General features: G+C 38.3%; 1 protein-coding gene across 1 annotated transcript; it reads right to left on the bottom strand.

Annotated features, from left to right (window-relative positions):
• Positions 1 to 530: 530 nt before the first annotated feature.
• Positions 531 to 2,033, bottom strand: LOC145987018 (zinc finger MYM-type protein 1-like). The gene has a single exon (XM_083121480.1). It carries the CDS (start codon positions 2,031 to 2,033, stop codon positions 531 to 533), a length of 1,503 nt encoding a protein of 500 aa, XP_082977606.1.
• Between the last annotated feature and the right edge of the window lie 10,832 nt (positions 2,034 to 12,865).

Genomic DNA, 12,865 nt, shown 5'->3' with positions numbered 1-12,865 from the left:
TGAACTGAAACATAGCAAGAACAAAATTTAGAGAAGCTACAGTACTCACCCATTCTTGAAAAATAGAATTCCTATGCTCCTGCTTCCTGAATTCCTGAACTATCACACTTGACACTAATCACATTCTCACATTGTTTCCTAATTAACCCAATAAGTTCTCTATGCACCATGCATCAATGTATCCAAAAAGTAGACATATGAAGGAAACAAAAATTGAGCATCTCAACAGCAACACTTTCAACTTTAATTATACACTTGTCTATTGAAATTTCCTTTACAAGCAACTCCATCAACATCAACAGTCTTTTGTGTTTTGTCACTGTTTCACATTTTCTTGGGGGAAAAAATGTTCAGCTCTTCATGTAATAAATTTGCATTTAACTCGTGCAACATGTTCATCACTTTAATATTAATTCATTCTGCACCAAACACATCCAACGAATATAGTATTATTTTCAACACGAATACAAACAATAGTTTCTTGTGTTCCTTATTACATCATGCCTTAGTTTGTTCTCCAGAATACATAATCAAAACAGCTGCAACCTTCTTGTTCTATTTTTGTTAAAGCAGTGTAAAAATTTGTCCAGGTCAAGGTTTTCAGTTCTCTTCTTTTCGAAGGCGAGAAAGGTGAGTTTTGATTGTCGGGTAGTAGACATTGACCTCCTTCTTGGGCTATCTATATGGGTTAAAACAGAAAATGTAGATTCACACATTGCTGTACTACAAGGAAATGTTCTCACTGTTGCTAGCAACTTGTATGTGTCCTCAAAAGCTGTTCTCTGCTTGTAAACTTCCTGAAATATGCACGGATCATCAAATTTTTGCAAGTAGTTCTTCACAACTTTTACCTCTTCTTTGGAAGGTACACACACACCCAATTCTCGAAGATATTTTAAATTATCATAATCAAGGTTCTCCGCTGCCTCAAGTCCTGTTAACAGTTTTTCATTGCTGGAAAATCTGCGAGCAAGTTCACATACAATAACATCAATCACCGAATAAAATATTCTCTTTAAATTTTCTGAAGAGAAACTTGATCCTATTTTTTCAGTGATGACAAAATCTGAAAATGACGTATTTGCTTTTCGTCTCTTGCATGGAAGCAGAGATGAGAAACTTTCGGCAGTACCATCATGAGCATTCTCATATTTCCTATTTTCTACCTTTATTAGAGTTCTAGATTCTTCTAGAAGCACTTCTAGTGTCTCTTCATTACGTTTGTCAGATATGAAATCAGTAGTTGCCTTGATAATATTAGAACTATCTACTAAACTTGTAGTGCGTGATTGAAGACTTTTATTTGCAGGTTCAAGGGCTTCAAGTACCATTTTCATAAGGACTAATATAAATCTGAACTCAAACTTCTTCAGGACATTCAAAAGACCTACACTTTGAACAATGTCTTCTCCATCAAACTGTGTTCGCTGGGATTTTACTTCTTCAAGCGCAGCTAGAATAAGGTCAAAGTTATTGTAAATTATTCTGATCATTTGCAACTGTCCAGACCACCTCTGAGGCAATAATCGCACCAACTGCTGTCCATTGTATAATCTGTTCACCTTATGACATTTCAGGAAACAATAAAGTGTACCACACTGCTGAAAAAAATGTTGAACACTGTCCTCAAAGTCTGTAGCTTTCATTACAACAAGGTGAAGACGGTGATTGGCACAATGTACGTAAGGAATATTTCGCCCTGCACTTTTCTTTATTAATGCTTGAACTCCGCCTTCACGGCCACTCATAACCGATGCTCCGTCATAGCATTGACTTAACACATTTTGAGTTGAGAGTCCAGAGTCTTCCAGTTCTTTCAGAGTTAAGTCTGCAAACGTTTGTGCATCCAATTTTTCAGAAGACTTCATGCAAAGAAGAGATTCATTTGGCTTGCCATCCTTGACGTAACGAATTCCAATAGCTATCTGCTCACGGTTGTTTTTGTCTTTTGTTCCATCCTCAAGCAGACTAAACCATGGTACATCAGCTGAAAGAACATCACTTACAATATCTTGTTTAACCATTTCAGCCATAATGCTTATAACTTCATTTTGAATTTCTGGGGATGTATATGTTGCATTTCCTGGCATAATTTTACTAGCTTCTTTGAGCTTTTCATCTTTTTTCAAAAACAAACTAAATAAGTTCATAAATAAACTGCGTTCTTCACTTTCCTCCAAGCTGTAATCGCCTCGTAATGGTAATTCATTTACCACTAGAAACTGAATAACCTCTGCAATGGATTTTACGTAGTATCTTCTTTGTTCTAACACACTGTCTTTTAAAAGTATCGAGACAGAGCAACCTTTAGATTCCCTGTTCCTTTTTTCTTGCCACTTCTGCATTGCTTCAAGATGGGAATCTGAAGTGGAATGCTTTGAAAAACCTTTCTCTTTGCTAAGAGCATTTTTCCAGTTCGTAAATCCTCTAACTGTAAAAACATTCTCTTTTGAACCGCATGAGTTAAACTGCCTACATGCATAGCAAAATCCAGCATCCCTGGAAGGTGAATATTCTAGCCATATATACTGCTTGAACCAGTCCTCTCTAAATCCTCTTCCATCTTTTCTCGGATAGACTTTTAACTTTACTTGTTTTATATCTTCACCTAATGTTGAAATATCACTGGGTACTGACGTGTTATTGTTGTGTGTCGAAAATACTTTCACCTCAACAAGGAGATGCTCGTTTTCAGATGATGACGAGGCTGGGGAAAAATCATTAGACACTGTACCTGAGTTTGTGAACTTCTTGCTCCTCACTATGAATTTATCCATCTTTCTCTGAAAAATCAGTCCATTAACACACAGTTGAACTTAATTGGCACTCACATCGATACTCAATGAAACTGTCATCATGGAGAATTCATGTCATTTATGTAGAACAGTTTGCTCTTGTCCAGAAGTAGTTGGTGGATGAAGCTGCAGCTCATGGATGCAGAAAGTCAGCAGTGAAAACCTCTTTTAGATGGCAACCAAAATTAATTGTCCTGCAAATACCATTTTTTTTGAAAGTTCAAACAGGCAGTTTTATAACATTACACAGAATGTTCGACAAACCATATCCAAAGATGTAAAAATAAAAGAACAAAGATCATGCTGCACTTATTGCCAATCAGAAGATATAGTTGTCTATTCACAAGTTCGACAATTAACAAACTGTGTTTAATCACGTTTCAATTTATCTTATTTAAACTATAGCGTTATAAATAGAACTACAAATAAAATCCTTCGTTTTGTATTGATTGTACGCGTATGTAGTGATAGCTTCTCAATGGACAAATGGTAGGCATAGTATGTTCTTGCCAGTCTCTTAGACTTTCCATTCAGCTTATTATTATTCTCATTGTCTATGTTAAAGTTGAATACTACATAGATTAAAATAAAACTTTGTAGAAATGTATTTCTAGTTTGTGTATTTTAATGCCCATTTCTCTTGTTTTGAATGCATTTTGCAATCTACAAAATGAGGGGTGAAGTGTACCAAACTTCTCTGTAGAATTTCCAGAAAAAAATAAACATATTTTAAGATAATATCAGAACTGAAACTATGAAATCTAATATTTTAAGAGCCGGAATCTATCTACTTAATCTACCCCAGAGGTATTCATTTCAAATCAACCTCTCTCATCTTTGCGACTTAACCTCACCCTCGTGACTTGCCCAAGCCATCGCCTTCCCTCATCCTTACAAAGCAGGCCCCCGTGGCGGAGTGGTTATCACATCACGCTACGACATCAGGGGTCCCGGGTTCGAGTCCCGGCCTGGGCATGGTTGTTTGTGAGTGTCCATTCATCAATTTCGTCATATCATCACTCATCCGCATCTTCGCAAATTAGCCAAAAGTGGCACAAAATGCGAAGTAAAATAAAGCAAATAAAAAATCATCCTCACAAGTCTTCCGGAGGATGAGGTGTGTAGATTTTTTTGCCAGTTTTGGTTAATCGCGCCGAAGAGGATGATTCGTGATTAGTTTTAATCGATGAAGGGACACACATAAAGAACACATGAGTTCAGCTTTGTGCAAATTTGTGCACAGAAACGCTACTGTGAGACTGAAACTACAGTTTAACACCGGATTTGAACCAATCTGCCTCCACTAGGTATCGAATCCGGGACAATTTGATTAAAGAACACTCATGCCCAGGCCGAGACTCGAATCGAGGAACTTCGGTGTTCGGTGGCAAGATTGAAATTGGACCACTAAAAGAACTGGATTATCAAGCCGGATGAGTGCCTCCGTTCACCTCCTGAACTATGCATTATAGTGAGAGAAAGGGGGGAGGGGATGAGAAAGAGAGAAGAATGGAGAGAGCTATTTAAAAAATAATAATAAAGTCTTGTACAATAAATGTTCTGAATTACAAGTTTAATTCCTTACACTCCCAAAATGTATTTGATACAGTTTTGAAAACAACCGTGTGCAGGACCAGCGCCCCCCGTACTTTTCACCCTCCCCCACAATTTTATACCCTGGTCTCTCTACTTTCCACCTTTATCCAATGAGAAACATGGCCGTGTTGTATATTTAAGTTTTTAATGACGAAAAGTAATAGTCTTATTTCTTACAAACTTTAAATGTTACTGTTAAAGAACACGTTCGTTGCAGGTATGTATTTATTATTTAATACCTACATAATAATATATAAATAACAATAATTTCTTGGGTTAAATTTCTACATAAGTTTGCAATAAAGTATGATATGCCACAGTATCTTACATTAATTTTTCGTCTGCACAAATCCAATTCTCTTTCAAACAAATAGACACGCTTACACCACATATGATCAGAAATAAGGTTCCGACATTATTCAAGGCGGATGCACAGTTTGTCACCCATCCATGGGCGTCCGGAAGGGGGGGACAAGGCGAGGTCGTGCCCCCCCCCCTGGAAAATTAAAGTCAACCAAAAATTATGTATTTCACACATATATTTTTTATTTTTTATTTGATTTAGTTTATTTTACTTCGCGTTTTGTGCCTCTTGGCTAATTTGCGAAGATGGGGATGAGTGATGAAATGATGAAATTGATGAATGGACATTCACAAACAACCAAGCCCGACCGGGATTCGAACCCGGGACCCTTGGCGTCGCAGCGCGATGTGCTAACCACTCGGCCACAGGGTCGGGCTTCACACATATAGTTTCATTTTAGCCACAATAATATGGGTTAATTATTGCATTAACACCATAAATTCAAATTTAAGCAATTTTTTTAGGGAACTAGACTCTTTTGGTGGAAAATGTGACTTGTTTGCCCCCCTGGAAAAATATCTTCCTTGCCCCTCCCTGGAAAATATCCTGCGGACGTCCATGCGACCCACCCCCTCCCCCCGAGGACGGAGCCCTGTTCACTCTCTTGAGTCGCACGAATCATAGTTTGAATCATAGTGAAAATAGTTATTTTTTCTAATAGCTTGAAAGGGGTCTCGTTTAAATACAATAGCGTACTTGAATTTTCAAATATCTGCCTGCAAATTTAACGGAACTTCTGATGGGTTTTCCCATGATCTTTTTCATCCCTATGACGTCACGATTTTACAATTGTCTCGGCTTACCAAACACGGCCGTTATAACAGACTTTCCAAAGCGGACGGCAATCAGGTTTGCCCTACCTGATCCCTACGGACCGCCCTCACTTCCTGACTCATCCTCAGACGTCCTCATCCTTGGGAATCACCTCGCCCACACCCTCACGAGTCACGTAACCCAAGACTTCATCTTTCCTCATCCTTACAAGTTTTCCGGAGGCAGGCCCGTAGCCAGAATTTTATTTCGGGTAGGGGGGGGGGGTCATCCCTTATCAACAGCCGTCATATAAAGGCAATAAAGTGTGGGGATAGCACTGATGATGAATTTATCAGTATATTGTAACTTATTATACAAGATGTTTAATCTTACGAAGGAAGTAAAGTTAATTGCCACCAGGCACGTAGCTAGGGGGAGGGCTCGGACGGCTGAAGTCCCCACGAAATCCTACAAATGTTTCGTTGGCTTATACGCCTACCGCTTTGAAGCTCCTCCGAAATGAAATTATGCATGCGTATAGCATATTTATTCTTTTCTATATTGGTTCTAAACATTCAATTCACTAATATGTACCCCCTCCAACTTTTTAGATTTTAGATGGGAGGTGCTGATAGTGACTGCCTCCCCCCTCCCCCCGCAGAAATAAAATTCTGGCTACGGACCTGATTACCGCTATACAGTATTTTCGTCAAATGTACGATTTCGGAGGGCTACTGCCTCTAGAGCCCACCCCCTGGCTACGTGCTTGGCCACAGGGGATGAGGATGAGGTCCGCCCTCATGAGGGTTGCCTTCTGGATGGTAAACATATCTGAACTCGCGTACAAATTCATTGCTGAATATTTTTACAGAGAAAGCCATTGGTTCTGACTGCTTAACTTATTAACAAGTACAAAAAAAAACAAAAAAAAAAACGAAATAACCTTTTCTTTAGACACCTCTCAGTGATGAAAAAGAACGTTATTTTGCACCAAAAATGTATAAAATGTGTGGGATGGCTTTGGTATATGGGTGTGCGTCAAAATCCACGAAAAACGTTTATTAAAATGGGAAAGCGTGAATATATTCAAAAGAGATTAGGTCGGAAGGATTGACATTTTAAAATGCATTATACTGGACGGATGTGGCGTGATCAAAAAAGTATGAGAACCAGAGGTATACAAGGTACACACATTTACTACGAATATGTTTTAAATGAATGGTAAAATAAAAATAAGGCATACATAAAATAATGATAAAAAATACAAAATTATATGCAAAATCAGAAAACCATGGCAAATATACATAAATGCAAAAAATAATAAAAAAATAAAAATACTTTTACAGAAGCAAAAAAATAAAAATTGAGGAATAGAGACACGCGCGTGAACATGCACAGTTATAAAACACTAACAATGATTTTTGAAGTAATCAGTGGCGTGCCCAATGGGAATTCGTGGGTGTCAAACTAGCCCTTGTTTTGGAGAACTATTTCCATAACCCCTTCGGTAATGAAACGAAGTCAATGAAGTCCAATAAGTGGAAATCATTATATCAATAACATCCATTCACAGTGGATTATATTGTTATCCGTGTGTACTTTTACTTCCGTACCGCTCACGCAAGAAGGAAGGTTTTTCCTTTACATTAAAATCAATCCTGAGTACTATCTGATATAACATTATAGGTGTTGTCTACTCTTACGGCGGGCACTCTACATGCTGGCAACGAAAGTGGGGAGAGAGGTATACACAGCAGACCAACCAGACAACAGCGGTGGCGCCGAGAGTTACGATGTGGCAGGAGGAAGTACTACGCGCACCTCGTTCTACAGGCTGTTGTGTTTCTTGTGCTGGATTATTCGCTACCCCGCTCCCCACTTCCCTTGCCAGCATCTAGATTGCCCGCCGTTAAGAATGAACAAGATCTATAGGCACTTATTACATTTTCTTTGTAAAAGGGGCACACGGATAAAGAATATTTAGGTTTGCCCAAATTATCACTTGCCGACCTCCTTGGCAGAGTGGTTAGCGACGCGAGAGTTTCCTGGTTCGAATCCCGTTTTGGGGATAATGTTCCTTGTGAGCGTCCCTACACTTATTCATATTAAATTTTTTAATTATTTTTTGTTCTCCAATATTTCATTTAAATTATTTAACCACCAGTTTCATCATATTATCACTCATCCTCATCTTCCCAATTAGCCAAAAGTGGCAGAAAGCGAAGTCAAATGAATGAAATCAACCAATGAATCAGGTTATTACTTTCAATAAAAAATTGAATGAAAGCCTTTCTTGTTTTCGATGCAATGCTCGAATCCATGCATTTTGTGTGTGTAGGGGAGGAACAGTGTTTCAAACCAATATGTACTATAGAAGCAATAATTGTAATGGTGTTCTTTTGTGTATATACGAATGTATATGTGGGCATTTTCAAATCTGTATAACATGAATTACTTCCTTTCGGTCGAGGCCCCAACATGTCACTGTGAATTGGAAAGTCAGTCTGACCGTCTGACGTGATATGACAGGGTTTTATTTAATGTTAGATGAGGTAAATAAACTCAAACTTACCTTGCAACTCGTTTCTGAAATATCTCCAAGTTTCTCTAACACATCCGTAGCACATCCATGTGACAAGAGGAATGCGACTCTTTCTCTCCCTAAACACCACAACGGCTCTCGTCCGGCATCGGAACCAGATGTCGAAGTGGATGGGGGGTTGCAAGTTGGTTCAAGTTACAAGGTGCCTTCAGTTTGACCTCAAGATTCTCGCATTCCAAACATTTGGAACCAAAGCTTGGTTTTCAGTAAAGATTGAACTTTTCCCATTAGTTCAAAGCAACATGCTTCGTCCATGCATAATAGTTTCTGTAATTTTATTCTTCATTCAATCTTGGTTCATTATGCTAATTCGTAATTGTTATCGCGAAAAACATTTCCTTGATTTTTCACAGGGGGGGCAGAGCAGGGTCTCAGGGGGGGGCAGTTGCCCCCCCTGCCCCCCCTCTAGCTACGGGCCTGCAATGAACAAAGATTAATGGCACTTTCTTTTTATGCATCACCTCAAGATATGTATTAAAACGGCTGCCATTGTTTCTGTAAGTATTTTACTGTAGAGAAGTGTAATTTGGCAAATTTTCGGAAGTAGTCCGGTTACGCCAACGTTATTAAAGGATTCTTCTTTTGTGTGTGTCTAGACCAGCTGTCGACTTACTGTCTTTATATACGTATGTGTGGAGGTCTGTGGCCCGGCGGCGCCAGAAATTTTAGACCGGGTGGGCAGAAGCTCCAAAGTGATAGATTAGGGTGGGCAGTATAAATGTAAGACCATGTATGTGTACGTAAGACGTATGTATCCCCCTCTCTCTCACACTCCCGATTTTCCTCTTACTTCTTTTCCCTTTCCTTGTTTTCCTCTTTATTCTTTTCTAATCTATTCTCGCATCTTGTTCCATTTCCTTTCGCTTTGTCTCTGACGGACACAATTATTTTTATTTCAAGGAAGTGTTTACCCATGCGCAGCCATACATTCTAATCACATTCTTTCATGCATGTTAATACAGTGAAATAAATGTGAATTAGGTTTAAGCTTGTGTTACAAATACAAGGCACATACTTGATTTTATGTATTCGGCGGCAATGATAGAAAGTGCGATGGTAGACAATCGTGAAGTTTCTCGTAATTTAAATGCATGTTCCTGCGCATGGTATTTTCATCGTATAAGTTTTTGACTGAAAGAGTTTTGTTACTCCTTGGGGGTTACTTTTCTTAGCTTACAAGGTTTGTACAACTGACAAATCTATCTGAATGTTTGTAGTAGCAGCGATTGGGTGCCAACATTTGAGGGGCAAGGACAATATATGCAGGGGTACCCATCCCCCCAAAGGCCAATGGCGCATCCCCACAAAAATCATGTCCATGTCATCCGCCCCCCAATCATATCATTTGCGCCCTGAAACTATATCGTAATCCCTACACCGAAAGTAACTTTTTCCTTAGCTTTTTGTTACAAATGATGCACCTGCTTTAAAATAAGCAGTATACCAACACTAAGCACTATATTTTAAGAAGTGATGTTACTCATGAATATGGAGAATATCGCTCATGTCTTGTAATGCAGCTATAGCATAAAAGTTCACATCCACCTCAGTAAAGCGCCAAACACGCATTGTTGTAAAAAATACATTATTGCGAGCGAAGAAAGCAAGAACATTTTTACATCCATTTCTTTGCAGGCTTTCAAGAATATTAATTTAACGGTGTGTCAATACTTTCTTAGGATCCCGGGATATTTAGCCTTTTCCAACTTCTGTTTTGGCACCTTCGGGGTCGAAAACGTGTGGATACCATATCGCTAAATACAGTCTCCAAAATTTAATGTTCAAACTCTCTCTCCACTACAGAAATCCCTTGACAATCTAAGATTTAAGACTTTATCAAGAGCTTCCTATCTCCTCCTTTAAATTTAATACTCAATCCTACCACAAAAATGTCCATGCCAATTTTAGACTTACTGTTGATATTGAAGACTGGATATTGCCTCCTCCAAAAAATTAATTCTCAGTCTCCACACCAGAATTTCTGCAACATTCTAAGACAATAGTAATACACAAGAATTGGATACCTTAATGCTCAATGCCCCTCTAACTAAAATACCCGCCATAATCTAAGACTTAGAGTTGAATAGTACTGTCCCCGCCAACGTTTAATTTAGAATTGCCCCCAGAACCCACCTAACATGTAAGAGTTGGATATTTATCCCCCCCTCGCACCTTCAATAATGACCTTAAACGCTTTCTTTTCTTCAGCTAATGGATTAAATATGGTGAATTTAAGGTGTAAAATTTTTACCTGTATTTTGGACAAATATATAAATGTTCAATTTTACATTATTTGAAGGGAAAAAATCCCCCAAAGAATCTCGATGGCGCAGCCTGCGCGATAATCCCCCCCCCCCCCGTGGGTACCCCTGAATATACGTTTTCTTGGTATAAAAGGCTTAGCATAAAGAGGCAATAGTGCGGGAGCAAAAAGTGGCAAAATGTGGCTGGGGAACTGCATCCCCCACTTCCCGCTCCTCCTAATCGCCGCCACTGAATGTTTGGATTAAAATGAACGTCTTATTAGGAATGATTTAAAACACACACGGAAAATAAATTATTTGTTCATTGTCCATTAAGTATCCCTAGGCTAATGAAAGGCTAATTTGACAAAATATCACTCGTCATAAGTAATAAACAAGTAAGATTGAGAAATCTGTTCAGAATTTAAGAGATTATTGGTTAAGTTGCTCTTCGTTTTCTGAAGAACTGTCATATTACTAATGCGGGAGAAGCAATAGACGTATGGTTACATGAACATATTTTTTGAGGTAACAAAATGATTTAGGACACAAGGAATTCATCGAAGTTGATCATCGTACCAGTAATACTTCATCTATTTTTCATTGGGTTGTATGGCGTGACCATTTCGAACACACTAGAATATCAACCTCTATCCTGTGCAGCATACCCTGGGAACTTTATTATTTCAGGGCAACGAGTCCCTGGCGCCTGGAACCACTGTCAAATAATTTATGAGGGTTTGTATTTTGAGTGTCAGCGTGTGTTTGTTTTCGCCTATTCGTTACTTTCATCTAATCACCATTGAACCTTATAACGTCGTCATTATTAAAATCAGCAGAGAAATGACTTACAATAAAACAAATCAACCAGAACTTACTCTTCCAAAATGAAGTTTCATTAGTTTATACCTCTTAGAAAGTTGAGGTGGTAATTTCAATCGCACAGCGTTTCATTAGTGGATCAAGGCAGCTAATTCCGTGAACAATGACGTTGTTTTCCGAAAGTCTCAAATATTTGTCTCAGGCAATCACCCTCTTAAAATAGACACATCTTCTGAGGTGATAAAATGCCACGTTTGTTGCGAGTTCTTTCTGTATATTTTTCCCCCAATGGCATAACGCTGTCGCATTATAATGAAGAGGTCCTGTTTCGACTCCCCCATCCTCTGGTGGAAGCATAATGCACACGGGTTCGGACTACACGTTAAACTGTAGGTTTAGAACCGATTGGCCTATCTGAGCATAAAAGTGGGCTTAGATACAAACTATAACAAAATCGTCTTCTATATACTTCGTGACATAACTTTTTTTTCTTTACATCAGCTGCATCTACAGATTCTGTTTACATTTTCGGCTGATTCATGTAACAAAATTTGTGTGTGGAACGAGGATTTCTAAATAGGATAAGCCACTCATTAGCAATTGAATAATTCTGTAGCTTTTTCCATATATAACTGATTTATTAAAATTTATTCACTTCGGTATTATAGTGATTGTAGTGATCCTTTCTATTAGTAGAACGAATATAAAGTTGATATTTTGTATACCATATTGATATTTGAAGATGACAGGTATATAAAAATTGTAATGAAAAAAAAAAGGGACACTTCTGGAATTTTAATGCAGAGCTAATTAAAATTATATTACACTCTATAGCAAGCATGTCCAACTTCAATGAAGCAGTGATCTACTTTTTATTGTCATAACAGGCAGTGAGCTACTATTAATCGTTAATCTTTGCAAAAATTTGTACCCATTCAGCCATTATACATTATAGAAGTTGAATTCAAATAACGTATATTCGTATAATTACAATAGATAACTGCGATCGACCAACAAACGCCCCGCGATCGACGTGTTGGACATGCCTGCCCTATAGCATACTTAAACCCGAAGGTTTATGGCTGCAGCAACACAAGCCTTCCATCTGTCCCTATCAATCCAATCTTTCCCATCCTTACCGATTTATTTTAGGTCCATCTCAACGTTATCCCTCCATCCTCGTCTTAGCCTTCCTATTGTTCCCTTACCATCAGGTTTTCCAACAAGAATCCTGTAAACTATTCTTTCCTCTGCCATTCGTGTCACATGGCCTGTAGCCTGGTGCAAATTCTCAGAAATGTGGCTGTAAAAAGTGTAGGAAGCATTTTTGAGGAAAAGCGGGCAAACAACATTTTCTGAATGTAATTGATGTGCTGATTACGAATATTTTGTTTGCCACTCTCGATTTTGATGTTATGTGCTTCAAATCGCTAAAAAACAAAATGGCGGCCATACGAAATGAGTTCCTATTAACTTTTGAAGGAGCAGAAAGAAAATAGTGATCTTGGTGTCAAACATTATGTTTTTGGGTATGCTGAATCCAAATATTATGTTTTCTAATCTGAAATTTTAATCTATTTGCTCCAAATCGCTAAAAAACAAAATGGCGGCAATACGAAATGAGGTCCTAATAACTTTTGAAGGAGCAGAAAGAAAATAGTGATCTTGGCGTCAAACATTATGTTTTTGG

The sequence above is a fragment of the Lepisma saccharinum genome, chromosome 4, assembly GCF_977018435.1.
Source record: "Lepisma saccharinum chromosome 4, izLepSacc3.1, whole genome shotgun sequence".
Classification (NCBI taxonomy): Eukaryota; Metazoa; Arthropoda; class Insecta; order Zygentoma; family Lepismatidae; genus Lepisma; species Lepisma saccharinum.
Note: the sequence above shows the minus strand (reverse complement) of the source record. Positions and strands in the feature narration are given on the sequence as shown.